General features: G+C 53.8%; 2 protein-coding genes and 1 non-coding gene across 4 annotated transcripts; all 3 read right to left on the bottom strand.

The window, feature by feature from the left end:
* Positions 1–485: 485 nt before the first annotated feature.
* On the bottom strand, positions 486–924 carry LOC131836127 (large ribosomal subunit protein uL16-like). The gene has a single exon (XM_059181188.1). It carries the CDS (start codon positions 847–849, stop codon positions 547–549), a length of 303 nt encoding a protein of 100 aa, XP_059037171.1. The 5' UTR covers positions 850–924; the 3' UTR covers positions 486–546.
* On the bottom strand, positions 910–1,043 carry LOC131837718 (small nucleolar RNA SNORA70). The gene has a single exon (XR_009356309.1). It is a non-coding gene; the product is annotated as a small nucleolar RNA SNORA70 (small nucleolar RNA).
* Positions 1,044–2,460: 1,417 nt separating this feature from the next.
* On the bottom strand, positions 2,461–16,295 carry SPINT1 (serine peptidase inhibitor, Kunitz type 1). 2 transcript variants are annotated; one of them, XM_059181179.1, is made up of 11 exons: positions 16,167–16,295; positions 15,340–15,876; positions 7,421–7,548; positions 7,054–7,192; positions 6,800–6,970; positions 6,604–6,630; positions 6,140–6,265; positions 5,972–6,022; positions 3,967–4,137; positions 3,706–3,753; positions 2,461–3,349 (listed from the first exon to the last, which is right to left on the bottom strand). In XM_059181179.1, the coding sequence occupies exons 2-11, from the start codon at positions 15,818–15,820 to the stop codon at positions 3,126–3,128; spliced, it is 1,566 nt and encodes a 521-aa protein (XP_059037162.1). In that variant the 5' UTR covers positions 15,821–15,876; positions 16,167–16,295; the 3' UTR covers positions 2,461–3,125. The 2 variants fall into 2 exon arrangements, with proteins under 2 accessions (XP_059037162.1, XP_059037161.1); XM_059181178.1 differs by having other exon boundaries at positions 16,080–16,209.
* Between the last annotated feature and the right edge of the window lie 426 nt (positions 16,296–16,721).

Below are 16,721 nucleotides of genomic sequence, written 5' to 3'. Positions count from 1 at the left end.
GGTTATCCCCAGGGCTAGGGGCACTAGAGAAACCGAAACCATTTGGAGTCTTGAAGGATAGATGAATGGCTGGCAGAATTGGAAGCCAAAATTCAATATCCTCTGAAATGGGGGGGCACCAGAGTAATGAGACTTGCCCCTGCCGTCTATCTACTACCATTTACTAAGGTCATGGAGGGGATGTGGGGTGATGGAGACCCGAGACTACAAAGATACCATCTGTTGTCTCCAGGAGTTCACAACCTAGAGGGAAGACAGATAAGGAGACAGAGAGAAGGGAGCACTCTCTGCTCAGGGGGTGTCTCCCACCTGAGCGAGCATGGGAGCCTTTGGGGAAGAACAATTCAGCCAAAAGTTGAGAAGTAGGATGTGGTCCAGGTTGAGTGCGTGACAGTTACAAGAACATAGTAGTGTGTTAACAGTCAAAAGGAGGCTCATCCTGGGGTGCTAGAAAAGTTCTGCTTTTTTTTTTTTTTTTTTTGACAGACAGGAAGTTGGATTTATTGGTGGGCATGAATATGACGGGAAGGGGTAGTGCTAAGGTTCTCATGAGTGCAGAGCCCTCCATTTGTCCAAGGGACCACGGTTAGGGATGTATTTGACCCCACAGCCATCTGGGATAAGCCGCTTTTCAGCCACCATGTCTTCAAATTCATCCGCATTGAACTTAGTAAAGCCCCACTTCTTGGAGATGTGGATCTTCTGGCGGCCAGGGAACTTGAACTTGGCCCTGCGTAGGGCCTCAATCACATGCTCCTTGTTCTGCAGCTTGGTACGGATGGACATGATGACTTGGCCAATGTGGACCCTGGCTACTGTGCCCTGGGGCTTTCCAAAGGCACCCCGCATACCTGTCTGCAGCCTAAATTGGAGATAGCCATGAGGTCAGACCCCAGCATCCACCAAAAGGGCTGTCTCCAAGGTCCCTTAGGGCAACCCATACAATCAACAGGCTGCATACACTACCGAGGAGGCTACTGTTTGCAGCCATGGCACACTGGGCCCCCACAGACAAAGAGCACAGTCGGCTTAATTGGCTGCAGAGGAAAAGTTCTGCTTTTTAAAAAGATTTTATTTGAGAGAGCGAGCAAGCAAGCATGAGGGGGAGGTCAAAGGGAGAAGCCGACTCCCGGCTGAGCAGGAAGCTCGATGCAGGACTCCATCCTGGGACTCCAGGATCATGACCTGAGCTGAAGGCAGTCACTTAACCAACCGAGCCCGCCAGGCGCCCAAGGTTCTGCTTCCTGATCCGGGTGCTTGCCTCCTGGATGCATGTGGTTATGGAAATTCATGGAGCTGTACACTTCCAGGAGTCAAATATGTACCCTTACCTGCAATCATTTGTACCCCCAACCTTTCGCATCTTCATGTTTTGTTTTAAGATTTAGAGAGAGCATGGGCAGGAGGGGCAGAGGGAGAGTAAGAGAGAAACCCAAGTAGACTCCATTCCAAGCTTGGAGCCTGAAGCTGAGCTCAATCCCATGACCCTGAGGTCATGACCTGAGCTGAAACCAAGAGCTGGATGCCCAACCGACTGTGCCCCCCAGGTGCTCCTCCATGTTATTTTTCTGTACAGCAATTATTATAGTCCAAAAGTATCTCTTAGGTAAGACTAGGAGCCATGTTAGGATTTGAACCCGGTCCTCAGTACCTATAAGACCCTGGGAACTCTGCTGAGTCAGCGTCCTGGAAAATGGGGGATAATAATAGTACCTTCCCTCATCACAGGGCTGGGTGCCAGGAAAGAACTTAAGATACATAAAGCACTTACGCAATGCTTCCTGCATGCTTGACAATATCCGATTGGAGGTGTAGGGCACATAGAAGCTCAATATATTATTTGTTTAAGAAATTAATGAAAGGATGGGTTTTTTTTGTTTTTGTTTTTGAAACCAAACAAAAACTGGCTGAAACACAGCGGGGTATGGGGTGGAGTACCTCAGTTAAAGGCCCTTGGGCAGGAGCTCAAAGCCTGGGGAGCAAGCAGTAACACTCCTGTAAAGAGGCCAAAACTTCTTTGGTGGGGGGGGGGGGGTACAGGGGAGACAGTGGTGACCTAGGCCCCCACACCAATAGGAGTGAAGACCCAGAGCTCAAGGCCATGCTCCCTCCCTGCCCCTGAGTTCCCCACTACACACAGCACTCAGGATCTGCCCGGGCAACCAAGCAGGCTTGACATGGCTCAAACCAGGAAGACATAATGCTACCAGGCAGTACAGCAGCCTCCCTGGGCCCCCTTCTTCCATGGCCCTCAACCCTCCCCTCTGGTGGTCAAACTCGGCAATTCTTTCCACCCTCAGGGGCTGAGGGCAGTTTCGGGAAGGGTGGGAAAACCTGCTAAGCAAGGTGGCCAAAGCGGGAACCACCAAACCGGTTGTACAGGGCGGTCCCACTCCACCGCCTCCCCCCTTCCCCAGCAGCCCTGTCCCTCTCCTGCCCCACAGAGCAGAGGCAGCAACCTCACGGAACCAACCATTTTATTACCCTGTGGGTGGACTGGGGCCTGTGGAAGGCAGGGGAGCGGGTGGGGGTGTGATGCCTGAGAGCCCTGGGGCATGTGGGGAGGACACAGCAGCTGCTGGCTGGTGGGGCCAGGCCTCGTTCTTAGAGGAAGGGAAGAGGCAGCCTCTTTCCACTCCTCTTACCCATCCCCATGACATTAAATAAACAAAAAAGCAACTTTACAGCACAAAATATACAGGGACGTCCTTGACCCTAGCCCTGGTCTGTGCAGAGTGGGAAGAGGAGGGCTTGGGGGGTCTCCAGTTTCTGACATTACCACAGGCCCCTTCCCAATGCCACAGGGTGGGGACAGGCCACTGTGACCAAGAAACAAAACTCCAACTTCTTCTGAAATCCTAGGCAAACAGGTCCATCTGTGTGTGGGACTTGGCTCAAAGGTTTTCGGCTCCTCCTAGACCCTGGAGCTTTGTCAGGAATGGGAGGCCTAAGCTTCGTTGAGATGTCTCCCAGAGGGGCTAGAGCCCTGCCTCAGAAGCAGAGTGGGCCTGGGAACCAGGCTGTAGGAGTCTGGTCCCGCAGTTTTCCCCGGCCCAGGCTTCCATCTTGGTGAGGAGGAAGCAGGGACAGGCAAGAGCTGGAAAGAGACTGCGAGAGCCCCAGGCTCAGAGGGGCCGGGTGGTATGGTTATAGACCAGGTGCTCCGTGTCCTCTGTGGTGGAGACGGTAGAGTTGGCAGGGGTAGGGGGCTGAGGGTGGTGGTGTTGGCGGCGGTGGCGGTATCTGTGGAGGCCCTTCCTCTGGTCCTTGAAGAAGCAGTAACCCAACAGGGCTGTCACCACCACGATGCAGGTGACCAGGAGGACCGCAATGGCCACCTCCACGGAGCCTGGGGGAAGAAGGGGCATAATGGAGGCAAGCTCCCAAGGCCTGCTCAGCTCTGATGCCCACCCCCACTCTGTGCAGATGGACCGAGTCAGATGGATGCCAGGTGTGGAATGGCCTCCAGCGAATGAGCAGCTGGGTTCCATCAGGAGCTCAAGGAAAGGCCTGGAACTCTGATGGCAAACATATGACATGCACTTTCCCATGCTTCCTTCCTCTGCTTGTGGCTATGGGCACTCTGTCCCTTTAGCCAACCTCAGGATCCTTCTCGACACAGGTTTCAGCAGTCAGCACTGATCACACGGAGCTAATCCTGGGGAGGACACCCACCCGTCCGTGAGAGGGCAGACCAGGGCTCACCTATGTTAGGAATGGGGGTTTCCCGCCGGAGCCCAAAAACATCCTTCTCTACAAAAGGATGAGGAGAGAAACAAATCAATACTCAAGGCTCTGAGACTCAGCTGCTCCTCAGCATCCCAGACCACCCACTGCCACCCTCCGCCACCCCCATTCCGGGTACTCTGATGATGAGCCAGGACTGGCCCAGGCCTGGAGACAGAGCACAGTGTTCTAGCTGAGCCCTTTCCCGCCCCGCCTCCTGAGCCCCACTGCCCAGCTCACTGGAGACACCACGACAGGACGCAAGACACTGCTGCTCCTCCTCAAAGTTGTTCTTGTTGCCGTAGCAGCCACCATAGGTAAAGCGGGCACAGCGTTCACTGAAGGGGTTGTAGTACCAGCGTGGAATGTTCTCCTGGCAAAGGCCAGTGTCTGGCAGGTCCACACAGTGCCCTGGGGGGTACAGAGCAGGCCAAGGGGTGAGCGGGTCCATGGGGGGCCTCTCTGCTGCCATTCACCAGGCTCCACAGGGTCACTGCTTCCTGCCTCATGCTGAGACACAGGGAGGGCTTCAGGGGGCCCCAGAAACAGCTGGCCCTTCTGGCAGTTTTGCCAGAAGCAAGGAAGACAGATCCGGGACAATTTTAGGTCTAGAAATACCCTCCACTGACTTGTGTAACTGTTTTTTTTTTTTTTTTTTTTTTTTAAAGATTTTATTTATTTATTTGTCAGAGAGAGAGAGAGTGAGAGCGAGCACAGGCAGACAGAGTGGTAGGCAGAGGCAGAGGGAGAAGCAGGCTCCCTGCGGAGCAAGGAGCCCGATGTGGGACTCGATCCCAGGACGCTGGGATCATGACCTGAGCCGAAGGCAGCTGCTTAACCAACTGAGCCACCCAGGCGTCCCTGTGTAACTGTTTTTTTATTGTTATTTAATTATTTATTTATTTTCATTTTCTTTAACACTGGATGGTCTATCTTATTATTATTATTATTATTTTTTTTGGATGGTCTATCTTTTAACAAAGAAGGCTCAGGATCTGAGCCCTATCGGGGCTAAGGGCTAAAATTTATTAACATTTTTTTTTAAGATTTTATTTATTTGAAAGACAGAGATCACAAGTAGGCAGAGAGGCAGGCAGAGAGAGAGGATTGGAAGCAGGCTCCCTGCCAAGCAGAGAGCCGAATTCGGGGCTCGATCCCAGGACCCTGGGATCATGACCTGAGCTGAAGGCAAAGGCTTTAACTCATTGAGCGACCTAGCACCCCTATTAACATTGTTTTATTATGGCTATTTTATTTTATTTTTTATTTATTTTAAAGATTTTATTTATTCATTTGAGAGAGACAGTGAGAGAGAGCATGAGCGAGGAGAAGGTCAAAGAGAGAAGCAGACTCCTCACGGAACTGGGAGCCCCATGTGGGACTCGTCTCGGGATCATGACCTGAGCCGAAGGCAGTTGTCCAACCAACTGACCCACCCAGGTGTCCCTATTATGGCTATTTTAATAGTTCATCTCGATTTGCAGCATGTAATAGTGGCTTTCCATATATGCTAGTGAGATGATATTTCCTTTAATACATTGTTTGTTTATTTATAATACATTAAGTTTAAAAAGTACTTGACTTTGGGCACCTGGTGGCTCAGTTGGTTAAGCGTCTGCCTTCGGCTGAGGTCATGATCTCGGGGTCCTGGGATTGAGCCCAGGATACTAGGATTCCTGCTTGCTCGGTAGGAAATCTGCTTTTCTCTCTCTCGCTGTCTCTGCCCCTCCTTCCTGCTCATTCTCTCTCTCTTTCTCTCAAGTAAATTAACTCTTTTTTTTTTTTTTTAAAGATTTTATTTATTTATTTGACAGAGAGATCACAAGTAGGCAGAGAGGCAGGCAGAGAGAGAGGGAAGCAGGCTCCCCACTGAGCAGAGAGCCCGATGCGGGGCTCGATCCAGGGACGCTGAGATCATGACCTGAGCCGAAGGCAGAGGCCCAACCCACTGAGCCACCCAGGTGCCCCTCAAGTAAATTAACTCTTAAAAAAACAAAGTACTTGATTTATAGGAAAAATGCTAAGTAAATCACGTCTCGGTTATATGCAGGCATGGTTCAATCTCTGAAGGTGTTACGAGGAGGACCCATGCTTGGGAAACATGGAAATGAAGAGAGCTTAGTTGCCCACCAGCTTTCTACCTGCAGGGGATACACCCAGCAGGCCCCTCAAGCACCCTGGAGCAGTGAGAGAAGACAGCAGTGCCGGCCTCTGTCCCGACCCTGGGCACAGGGGAGAATCTCACCTTTGTCACTGCGGAAGTGGATGTTCTGGAGCTCCTCGAAGCCATTGGTGTCTGCAAAGATGAAAGTTCAGAGGCCCAGGCCCCACAGGGGTCTCCCCCGGGGTGCAGGGTGCACAGTGCAGGCCTCCCCCACCCTGGCCCACCACCCCTCCCTCTCCTAGGCCTCACATTTCTCACAGGTGGCCTCGTCGGAGGCGTCGGGGCAGTCGGGAGTGTCGTCACACTCCAGGAAGCTGTCAATGCAACAGCCGTTGCGGCAGCGGAACTCGGCGGGGTGACAGGTGCCAGAGCACACTGGGTGGGGCAGGACGGCAGTAAGGGTGAGGTCAGGCTCAAGCACAGGTCACCAGGTACCAAGAGTCCATCATCGACCTGGCCTCCTCTACCCCAACATGGCATTATGACATGTCCCCTGCTCCACGACTGGCACCCCCGCCCCCCACAAGCCCTCCCGCACACACTGGGCAGATCTTGACAGGGTGCTGGGCAGCAAGAGGTGGGACACTTGTGGTCCTTCCACATCTTATGAGGGCAGGAATGGACTGGGCAAAGGGAGCTGGGGTGGCGACAAAGCCAAGGTGAGGTGAGGTGAAAGCCGAGGTGAGGGGAATGGGGAAAGGAGCAAAGCTCACCCGGACCGTGCCTTTCCAGTGAGGGGCCTAGAAGAAAGAAAACAGATGAGTGAGGAGTCAGTGCCAGGTCCTGGCAGGAATGAGCTGACAGGGGCGCCTGGAAATGGAGGACTCCCCCACCCACTGCCCTGACCTTCGGAGAGACCACCCACGGGGAAAGTCACCTGAGCCCCAAAGCTACCCCCTAAAGGCCCACCTTGCACATCCCTGCAGGCTAGCTTGCACTCCTCTTCCCGAAGATAGTTGTTCTTATTGCCCAAGCAACCTCCGTAAACGAAACTCTTGCAAATCTGTTCTTTGGGGTCGTAGTACCAGCGGGGGAAGGAACCGCGGCAGCGGCCCACCTTGCTGGACGCGAGGCAATATTCTGGGGGGAAGGGAAAGCTTGTGAGGGGCCCCATCAACAGAGAGGGCTGGCTCCACGAACGGCCTCCCTACCCCCTCCCTCACCTTCTGTCTGCTTGGGGGATAGCACAGTAACTGTGACATTGGTCATGCTCTCTGGCTGGTTGGAATGGGTCGCTGTCAGCTGGAACACGTAGGTGCCTTCCTTGAGTCCCCACAGCTTCACCTGGTCCGGCTCATTCTTCTACACACAGGAAGAGCCGTGAGGCTGGGACCCCGGATGCCGTTGGGCTGCCCCAGGTCCTCCCTGCCACACAGCCACCCCCAAAGGGAGGGCACAGGGGCTTGGTATTAAGGGGATCCTTGGTTTCTATCCACCCCACCCATCTGGAAGCTCAGACTGGCCTGTGGCCCTGGAAAGGGGGCCCTGGAGAACTGAAGTGGGAGTCAGGGAGCCAGTCCAGTGTCTCACCTCTATTCTGACATCTGTGTCACCCTGTAGTAGATACCAATCTGTGTTCTCCATGTCCTTCAGCACCAAGGGTTCCTGGGGCTGCACCTTCAAGTCTATGCCTGCCCGGACCTTGGGGATCCGGGACGCTGAAGAGGAAGGTAAGGTCAGGTCAACTCTCACAGAATGGACCAGAGCTCTCCTGAAGTGGGGAACAATACGGAGCCACACAGGGGCTTAGCAGCATGCGCATGGCCCAGGCAGGGGCTCACAACTAAATCAGCATCCTGACCTCTTTTTAGATGTGTCTTTGATATACTGAAGGCATCTTTTTTTTAAGGATTTTATTTATTTATTTGAGAGAGTGAGAGAGAGAGCATGAGCAGGGGAGAAGGGGCAGAGGGAGAGGAGAAGCAGGCTCCCTGCTGAGCAAAGAACCCAACACGGGGCTCAATCCCGACCCCAGGATCATGACCTGAGCTCAAGGCAGATGCTTAAGCGACTGAGCCACCCAGGCACCCACTGAAGGCATTTTTAGTGTAAAACCGCTTCTGGAAGCAAAATACGGAACAGCACGTGCCATTTGATCACAAATAAGGAAAAAATATACACGACAGAGGAGCTTATTCCCATTTTCTGTAACAACCAGGTACTTGTGCTAACTGCTTTAAAAAGTTAAAGTAAGGGGCGCCTGGGTGGCTCAGTGGGTTAAAGCCTCTGCCTTCTGCTTGGATCCTGGGCTCGAGCCCTGCATCCAGCTCTCTGCTCAGCAGGGTGCCTGCTTCCTCCTCTCTCTCTGCCTGCCTTTCTGCCTGCTTGTGATCTCTGTCTGTCAAATAAATAAATAAAAATCTTAAAAAAAAAAAAAAAAGTTCAAGTTACAATATTTTTTGAAAAGCCAAGTAACAGTATTACCCCTCATTCTGCTGGTCTGGATTGCTGGCTGGGAAGGCCAGCCTGGTAGAGGTCTGAAGCACAGAGTCCTTGGGCAGCAACATGGCAAGCCTTGGTGTCCCAGAGCTCGCAGCCATGGGAGGAGAGTGCCTGCCTCTGGCACCGCAGACAGACTCTGCCTCCCCCTTACGAGGGTTCTTCAGGGAGTCACACCCTCCCTCAGTCTGACAATGCCTGTTCCTGCGGCTTCCCTCAGTCTGAAGTTAGGGGCTTGGGAGAAACAAGATCAAAGCAGGATTCCTGCCTGTACTAGGATGAATGCTGGGACCCAGACTACATACCTATGTCTAACTCCAGAACTTGTCAATGTGACCTTCTCTGGAAAAAGGGTCTTGGCAGAAGCAACAAAGTTAAGCATCTCCATATGAGATCATTCGCGGTTAGGCCGTGAAGCTGGCTAGGCCAATCCAATGACACGTGTCTTTACAGAAGACAGAAGAGGAGAAAACAGAGTGAAGGGAAGCCGTGTGAAGACGGAGTTAGAGATGAGAGTGATGCAGCCACAGCCAAGGTACATCTGGAGCCGCTGGGAGCTGGAAGAGGCCAGGAAGCCTCCTCCCCAACTCTTCAGGGAGACGTGGGCCCTGCCAACACCTGGATTCTGGACTGCTAGCCTCTCAAACTGTGCGACAATAAAATTCTGTGGTTTGGGGACACCTGAGTGGCTCAGTTGGTTGGAGGACTGCCTTTGGCTCAGGTCATGATCCCGGAGTACTGGGATTGAGTCCCGCATCGGGCTCCCAGCTCCACGGGGAGTCTGCTTCTCTCTCTGACCTTCTCCTCGCTCATGCTCTCTCTCACTATCTCTCTCTCTCTCTCTCTCTCAAATAAATAAATAAAATCTTAAAAAAATTCTGTGATTTGAAGTCACCCAGTTTGTAGTACTTTGTTTCAGCAGCTACAGGAAGGGAGACACTGCCTTTGAGGGACTCCAGTCCTGCTGGGCAGATGACACTGAGCACCAGGAAGCAACATGGGAGAAAAGACCAGTCAAGATGCAGCAATGCGTGGTGTGTGTCCCAGACAAGGAAGCGGACACGCCAAGTGGGGAGAGGCCACAGGAAGTCAGAGCCCCAGTGGACAGCGGAGTAATGAGTTTCTAATTCTTTAATTTTTGTCTTTTTTTTTTTTTTTTTTTTTTTGGTTTGGTTGTGGGGAAGAATGTGCTGTGCTACTGATAACAGCAGAAAACGTGAGCCAAAAAAAAGGAGCTGGGGTTTCGCAAGGTAGGTCTGGAGGTCAAGAAAGAGCCCAGCGTGGTGAGACATACCTCAAAGCACTCTCAATGCGGAGCCAGAGGACGGGGACACAGCAGAAATTACATTCAAACATTTAAGAACTGGCGCTACAGGAAGGGAACAGCCATGGCCATGAGCAGGGGCAGAGTCCTGGAGGCCAGGGCTGCACCAGACATGGACTTCCTAGATGCATGATCGAGGTCCAGGAGTCTGGAGGAAGGGGCCCTCCTGAGCTCCAGGATATAGCAAGTGATCCCGCTGTCCTGAATTACTTCCCCCCCTTTTAAAAGAAAAAATTTATTCATTATTTGACTGAGAGTGAGAGTACAAGCAGGGAGATAGAGGGAGAGGGAGAAGCAGGATCCCCACTAAGCTGGGAGCCCGATATGGGGTTCGATCCCAGGACCCTGGGATCATGACCTGATCCGAAGGCAGCAGACACTTAAACAACTTAAACGACTGAGCCATGCAGGTGCTTCTCCCCTCCTTTAAGATTTTATTTATTTGTCAGAGAGAAGGAGCACACCCAGGGGGAGCGGCAGAGGGAGAAGCAGGCCCCCCACTGAGCAGGGAGCCCAATGCGGGAATTGATCCTAGGACCCTGGGATTGTGACCTGGGCTGAAGGCAGATGCCCAGCTGACTGAGTCACCCAGGCTCCCCACCTTGAATTACTTCTCTGAAGCGAGGAGGCCAGTGAGGGGACCAGCACAGCAGTTCAGGGCATGTGCGAAGGGAATACTTGGAATTAGAGGGAATGGAAAGGAGGATGTGGTAAGAATGTCGGACAGACGCTTCCATTATCTGACAGGCACTGGCAGGTGGAAAAGAAGCCAGGACGCAGATAGAAAGGAAACCCAATCGAGAGGGAACCTGTGGGGTTCAATCAGAGAAGCTGAACTTGAGGAAGGGAAGACCACTGAGAGGAGTAACCAGCAGACAGCAGAAGTGTGCATGCGAGCTCCGGAGAGGCCAGAGATAGAGAGAGATATGGAGCTGGGTTTACTGACAAAGCTTCCAAGAGTTTAACGTCTCCTGGTGACCGTATCATCATCTACAGTAGGAACTGACAAACTTTGGCCTGCAGGCCAAATCTGGCCCACTACCCGTTATACTTTTAGATGGTTGAAAAAAATCAGAATATTAGTATTTTTTTTTAAGAATTTATTTATTTATTTGACAGAGAGAGAGAGAGAGAGAGAGATCACAAGTAGGCAAGGAGGCAGGCAGAGAGAGAGGGGGAAGCAGGCTCCCCACGGAGCAGGAAGCCTGATGTGGGACTCGATCCCAGGACCCGGAGACCATGACCTGAGCCGAAGGCAGAGGCTTTAACCCACTAAGCCACCCAGGCGCCTCAGAAGATTAGTATTTTGTGACTCGGGAAAGCACCTAAATTTCAAATGTGCATCCATGAATTGGAATACAGCTTCACCTGTTCGGTTATATATCGTCAACGGCTGCTTTCGTGTTACAAGACTGAAGTGGCTGGAACAAAGATTATATGGGCCACAAAGCGTAACATAATTCCTATTTGAACCTTAACAGGAAGTTTGCTGACCCTTGATCTAAGTCACCTGCGTTCCTAACCATCATCCACAACTGCATTCTTGCCCCTTTCCAGATCAGAAAACTGACACCAGAGAGGTTCAATGAATTGCCCGGGGCCACTCAGTTTTTGAACAGAAGAGCTGGGATCTGGACCCTGGTCTATCTGACTCCATAGCTCTTTCTAAGACACCATGCTGTAAGTCACCCATCTACTTATAAGTGTGATTGTGACTACTTTTTATAATCTCAGGGTTGTTTTAACTTAGGCAGTACATATGTAGGATAAAAAATTCAAAAAGTACAAAAGACAGGCACCTGGGTGGCTCAGTGGGTTAAGCATCTGCCTTTGGCTCAGGTCATGATCTCAGGGTCCTGGGATGGAGCCCCGCACCCAGCTCCCTGCTCAAAGCGGAGTCGGCTTATCACTCTGCCCCTCCCCTCCTGCTCCTACTCTCTGAGATAAATAAAATCTTTTTTTTTTTTTAAAGATTTTATTTATTTGACAGAGAGAGACAGCCCAAGAGGGAACACAAGCAGGGGGAGTGGGAGACCCATTCATACTATTTTGTGTGTGTTTGTGAGTATCAAGAGAGATAGTACTGAATTCAGAAGCATGCGAGATCTCTTTCATGGTTTTCCCACAGTATGTTTTGGAAATCATTCCATAGCAACATGGAAACAATCTCCTTTTATTTCTGGCTGCACAGTACTCAGTATATGAATGCACCATAACTTACAACTTAATTAACAAGTACACCGGTCTCCTCTTGATTTAGATTCTTTTTTTCTTTCCTCTCCCTTCCTTACTAAGAACTAAACCATACTGCCTCAGGTTTATTATTATTATTAAAACAGCATTACCATATGCAATTATAGGCTGTGTTGATGGACATTTAGATGGCTTCCAATTCTTCACTGTTACAAACAGTGAGTAACTGGCTGGTAAGTTGGTTTACACACATGTAAGTATGGCCACAAGATGAATTCCTGCAAGTGGAACTGTGTTGGGGGCTATGTGCATTTACTGGGGTTGGTTTTTTTTTTTTAGTATTTTATTTTTTGACAGATCACAAGGAGGCAGAGAGGCAGGCAGAGAGAGCGGGGGTGGAGGGGGCAGGCTCCCTGCTAAGCAGAGAGCCGGATGTGGGGCTCTATTCCAGGACCCTGAGATCATGACCTGAGCTAAAAGCAGAGGCTTAACCCACTGAGCAACCCAGGTGCCCCCATTTACTGGGTTTTTAAAAAGTTTTTATTTATTTATTCATTTAAGTAATCTTTATACCCAGTGTGGGGCCTGAACTTACCATCCTGAGATCAAGAGTTGCATGCTGTTCCGACGGAGTTAGCCAGGCACCCCCTTTTACAGTTTGGATGGATATTGTTGAAGTGCCCTCTAGTAAGGCTCTACAGAGAGTTATGTCAAGCGTTGAGAGTGAATTGAAAGGAGAAGAGAAGGTAAGAGATAAGAACGCTAGTGGGAGGCTGAGTCACAGAGATTCCTCTTTGATGAGGCAGACTCACACAGGGTGGACCCAAGGGGGAAGACCAGGACACACAGGGCCAGTGAAGGGATGGGAGGAGAGAGTTTCCACAGAAAAGCATATCACACACAGGTGTGGAGGCCTAGAAGAATGAGAAAAGGAGGCCCTGGCTTCCCGGGAATGTGGGGAAACAGAACCAGAAGAGTAGGAAAGAAAAGCCCCTGTCTGGATGGAACCCACACTCTGGGGGCCTGGCTGGCAATCAGTAAAGGGTCCAAGAGGGACAGGTTCTGGGGTGACCTCTGAGACAAGGCCACGGGGGTGCCTCCCTCATTACATTTTTCAGAAAGCTGAAGCCAAGACACCCACCAGTCTCCCTAGCAGACAAACAGGCTAGCCCCAGTGGACAGTGGAGTGATGCTCCAGGCCTTGGGCCAAACCAGCCACATCCACCCAGCCCCAGGCCCTGGGAGCAAGGGGCAGATGCTCCACCCTTCCACTCCCTACTTCCTACCCCCTCAAGAGGACAAAGGGCCAGAGTGGCCATAAAGCCAGCCCCTCCCACTGCTGCCAGGCCTCAGGTCTCCAGGAAACAGACTCCTCCTCCTAAGCCACTCCTCCAACAGAAAGAGGGGGAGGGCAAGTGAGGGGAGTGCAGGAAGGACCAGGGTGCTCGGGAGGCCAAAGGAATGTGGACTGGACTGGCCTGGCCACAGACAGGGAAAGGGAACAAGCTAACCCACCCTGTCGAGGATTTCTCTACCCTGTGCAAGAATCAAAGGTTTAGATGCCCCGAGCCTCTGTCCACCTTGCCTGTCTTAATCCATCTGAGCTTCCAGGATGGCTTTGTCCAGCTTTTTCCCACCTTCAACCTCTAGCGAGGTTCATCTGAGAATGGACTCCTTGATACCAACTAGCTCCCCTCCACCCCCAGAGCACTGCAGCACCCTTAAAAATGGCCTGGAGCTCACACTCTGTTCACACCCTACCCAGCTTCCTCAGTGACCCAGGAAATCCCCACTCCACCCTGTGTTGTGCAAACAGGCCAGTCTGGAAGGGGGCACGGAGATGGGGGTTTCCAAATGAGGAAGGTTGGTCTCAAGACCAGGGAGCCCCAACCAACTCATCTCCCTGACCAGAACCCAGAGTTTTAGGTTTGGGTTCTGGAGTGGGGGTCCCATGGACCCTCTGTCAGAGCAGGAAGGCACAAGCAGCTCAGGTCAATTAGTGTCATCACCACCTACACTCTGTGCCACTTCCTCGTGGAACAGGCTCAGGCCCTGGGCCAGTGGGATTCAGGTGGCCCAGCATGGCCCAGAGATGGTACCCACTCTCCACCTCCCCCACCCGGAATTCTCATCCCACCGTTTCTCAGAGAGCCAGGAGAGCTACTGGAAGGACAGGGAGAAGAGCAGGTCCTTAACCTGAGAGAGAGACACTGGCCCAGGAAAAAGCTAAACAGTCTCTTTTCCACTTTCCAGAACTGAGGCCACCCCCAGACTGAGCACCAGCCCAGTCCTAGCCCCTAGGACTGTTATCTCCTGAGCTATTTTGGGTCAGAGTGCTAGGTTTCTACCAGAAAAGGTGGTCTTATGCAGGAAAAACAGCACGGGCCTTTTGAAGATCCTGCCTGGGTTGAGTCCCATGTCTCCCATATATAAGCAGTGCTATCCTGGGCTAATTATTTAACACGGGAGTCAGTTTCCTAATCTAAAAAGTGGGCTGAGGACTAATAGCACCCTTTTCAGAAGTGGCTGTCATGAGGCCGAAGTCGGAGGCTGAGTGGTACAGCCATCGGTCAACTATCAAGTGCTAACAGAGGTTATCAGCTGTGACCCATCCCTGCCCTGGAGCCCCACCTGGCCAGAGCAGCGGGAGAAAAAATGGGCAACGAGAGTCTCTGGAGGGGCCCTAATCCCAGTGCACTGCTCAGTCCCAGGAGGAAGGAAGAGCCCCCACCTTGCCCTTATCCCTGGAAGTAAACAAGGCTACCACATCCTCAGCTGGGAGAGCCCCGACTGGCTCACCGGGTCCACACACACCTGCCTGGACAGCTGACATCCCTCCCCTACCAGGTACACATACCAGTGGGCTGACTCACAGGGCAACCCTCTTCATCCCCACCCCAGAGCCTCTGGGTCCTGTGCCCACAACACCATCCCTTCCCCTTCCCCCCCCTGACCAGGCTTGTCTTTTAGCATCTGGGGTCTGGCCCTTTCTTCCAGACCACCAAAAGGCCAACAGATGGGGACAGGGGTGCAGACAGAAGCCAACCTGTCCCTGCCTGGCAGCAGAGCCGAAATTCTCCCCCAGGCTCACTCAACAGGGCCTCAAGGTGCCTAGAAGAGTGCTCCGCAGGGGGTGCTTACCTAGTCACCCTGCGGCCTCCAGGCAACTCACTTCCTGACTACGCATATCACGGTCAGGAACCAGGACTGGCAAGGAGCTGCCTCCTCTCTCCCAAACACACATCCAGGAGCACCAGCCCATTCAACATCCTGAATTCCGGACCCAGAGTCTGGGCTCTAGAATGTTTCCCCTCCCCACTCAAAGCCTGCCCTTTGTTTACTGCTTGTACTGCCTACTTCTAAGGAGCAGTCGGGGCAGAAAGAGACCGTCTTCCTTACTGCTTTCTGATGCCTCGCCTTCCCCAGGACTCCGTGACCTACCCCCTTTCTAAATTTCCCCCAAATCCATCCCACCCGTTTCCCTCGTCCTTACCGCCAAAACCCTGGGTCCGCAGCTCGCGGTAGGACTGGTAAACCTCCCGCGTGAGGTAGTTGATGAAGCCCTCCCTGGGAGCGAACTTGCACACGAAGTTCTGCTCGTAGAGGCAGTTCATTAGAAAGCAGGCTGCAATGGCGTCCTCCCCGCCGTCGGGCTGCAGCTCCACCAGCGCCAGGTTGCAGTTCTGGGCGGTGCAGCAGGCGCGCACGCAGTCCCAGCCGCGGCGCACGGTGGGGGAGCCCAGGAAGGTGGCCCCGTTGCTGACCGAGGCCTCGGTATCGAGCACGAAGGCAGGCACCCCGGCGGTAAAGCGCTCCAGGCAGGGGGCTCCCGTGGGCAGCCCGGGGGGCGCGGGCGGCGGCCCAGCCTCGGTGCCCAGGAGATCGAGCGCGCACAGGAGCCACACGGCGAATGCTGGGACGCGGGCCTGGGAGAGGCGGGCGCAGGCCATCATCCTCCCCTGGGCCGTCGCCATCCTCACGGGGGTCACCTTCACTGCGCGGGCTTGTGGGCTCCGAGGGTGCTAACGATCTGAAAGAGGGTAGGAGACGGGGAAGGAGACACACGGGATCAGCCCGACGCTTCAAGGGAGGCGAGCCGGCCGGGAGTTAAGTCAGGCGGAGGGATGGGGAGCACCCCGCGCCCGGGGAGTGAGGAAGGGGACGCGGGCCACGTCAAGCACACTCCGGGTGAGCCCGCAGCCCGTCGGATGGACCGCTAAGGAGCCCACGTACCCGGACACACGCAGCAGCGCCGAACAAAGGACCGAACATGCTCCGAGCCCGCTCCGTCCCCGCCTCGCGCTCCGGGGCCCGGGTTACCTGCGCAGGTGAGTGGGGTGGGGCCCGGCCTGCAGAGGTTCCGGTCCCGGCTTCCTGCGCGGCTCCGGCCGCCGCTTCCGCCCCGGTGCCGGGTGCGCTGGGGCTCGGCCTCCTCCTCTTCAGGTTTCTGGTGAAACTGAGTCAGTGCGGCCGGGGCGGGGCGGACATTAACCCCGGCTCTGCCGGCCCCGCCCACGCCCGGTGCGCTCCGCCAGCCCAGCCCCGCCGAGCCTCGAGGAACCGCCGCCCCGCGGCCCCCGACTCTCCCGCGCGGACTGCACCCCGCGGGGGCTCTGAGCGGCGCCCCTCCGGCCTGCTCTACGTCCGCTCCGCCGAGTCCAGGCTCGCGGCGGGGTCCTGCGCCCCAGAAGTACAGCCAGATCCCCGGGGGCCCGGACGCCGGCGGGACGCTGCAGCGAGGTCGCCCATTCGGGGGTCGGGCGCTCCGGGGCGGCTGCCTCCGGCTTCCCTTTCCGGTCGGGGCCGTCATTCCCAGTCAGGCCTGAGGCGCTGGTGAAGGGACTGGGGGAGGAGAAACCGGGGAAAGCCCGATGC

Source organism: Mustela lutreola, chromosome 7, assembly GCF_030435805.1.
Source record: "Mustela lutreola isolate mMusLut2 chromosome 7, mMusLut2.pri, whole genome shotgun sequence".
Lineage (NCBI taxonomy): Eukaryota > Metazoa > Chordata > Mammalia > Carnivora > Mustelidae > Mustela > Mustela lutreola.
The sequence above is the reverse complement of the archived record's forward strand: the minus strand, read 5'-3'. Positions and strand labels throughout refer to the sequence as shown.

Coding starts and splice junctions, on each gene's coding strand:
- LOC131836127 (XM_059181188.1), bottom strand. CDS start 849: ATGCGGGGTGCCTTTGGAAAGCCCCAGGGCACAGTAGCCAGGGTCCAC.
- SPINT1 (XM_059181179.1), bottom strand. CDS start 15,820: ATGGCGACGGCCCAGGGGAGGATGATGGCCTGCGCCCGCCTCTCCCAG. Junction 6,971..7,053: donor ATCCCCCAAGCAGACAGAAG/GTGAGGGAGGGG, acceptor CCTTCCCCCCAG/AATATTGCCTCGCGTCCAGC. Junction 6,266..6,603: donor ACTGGAAAGGCACGGTCCGG/GTGAGCTTTGCT, acceptor TGCCCCACCCAG/TGTGCTCTGGCACCTGTCAC.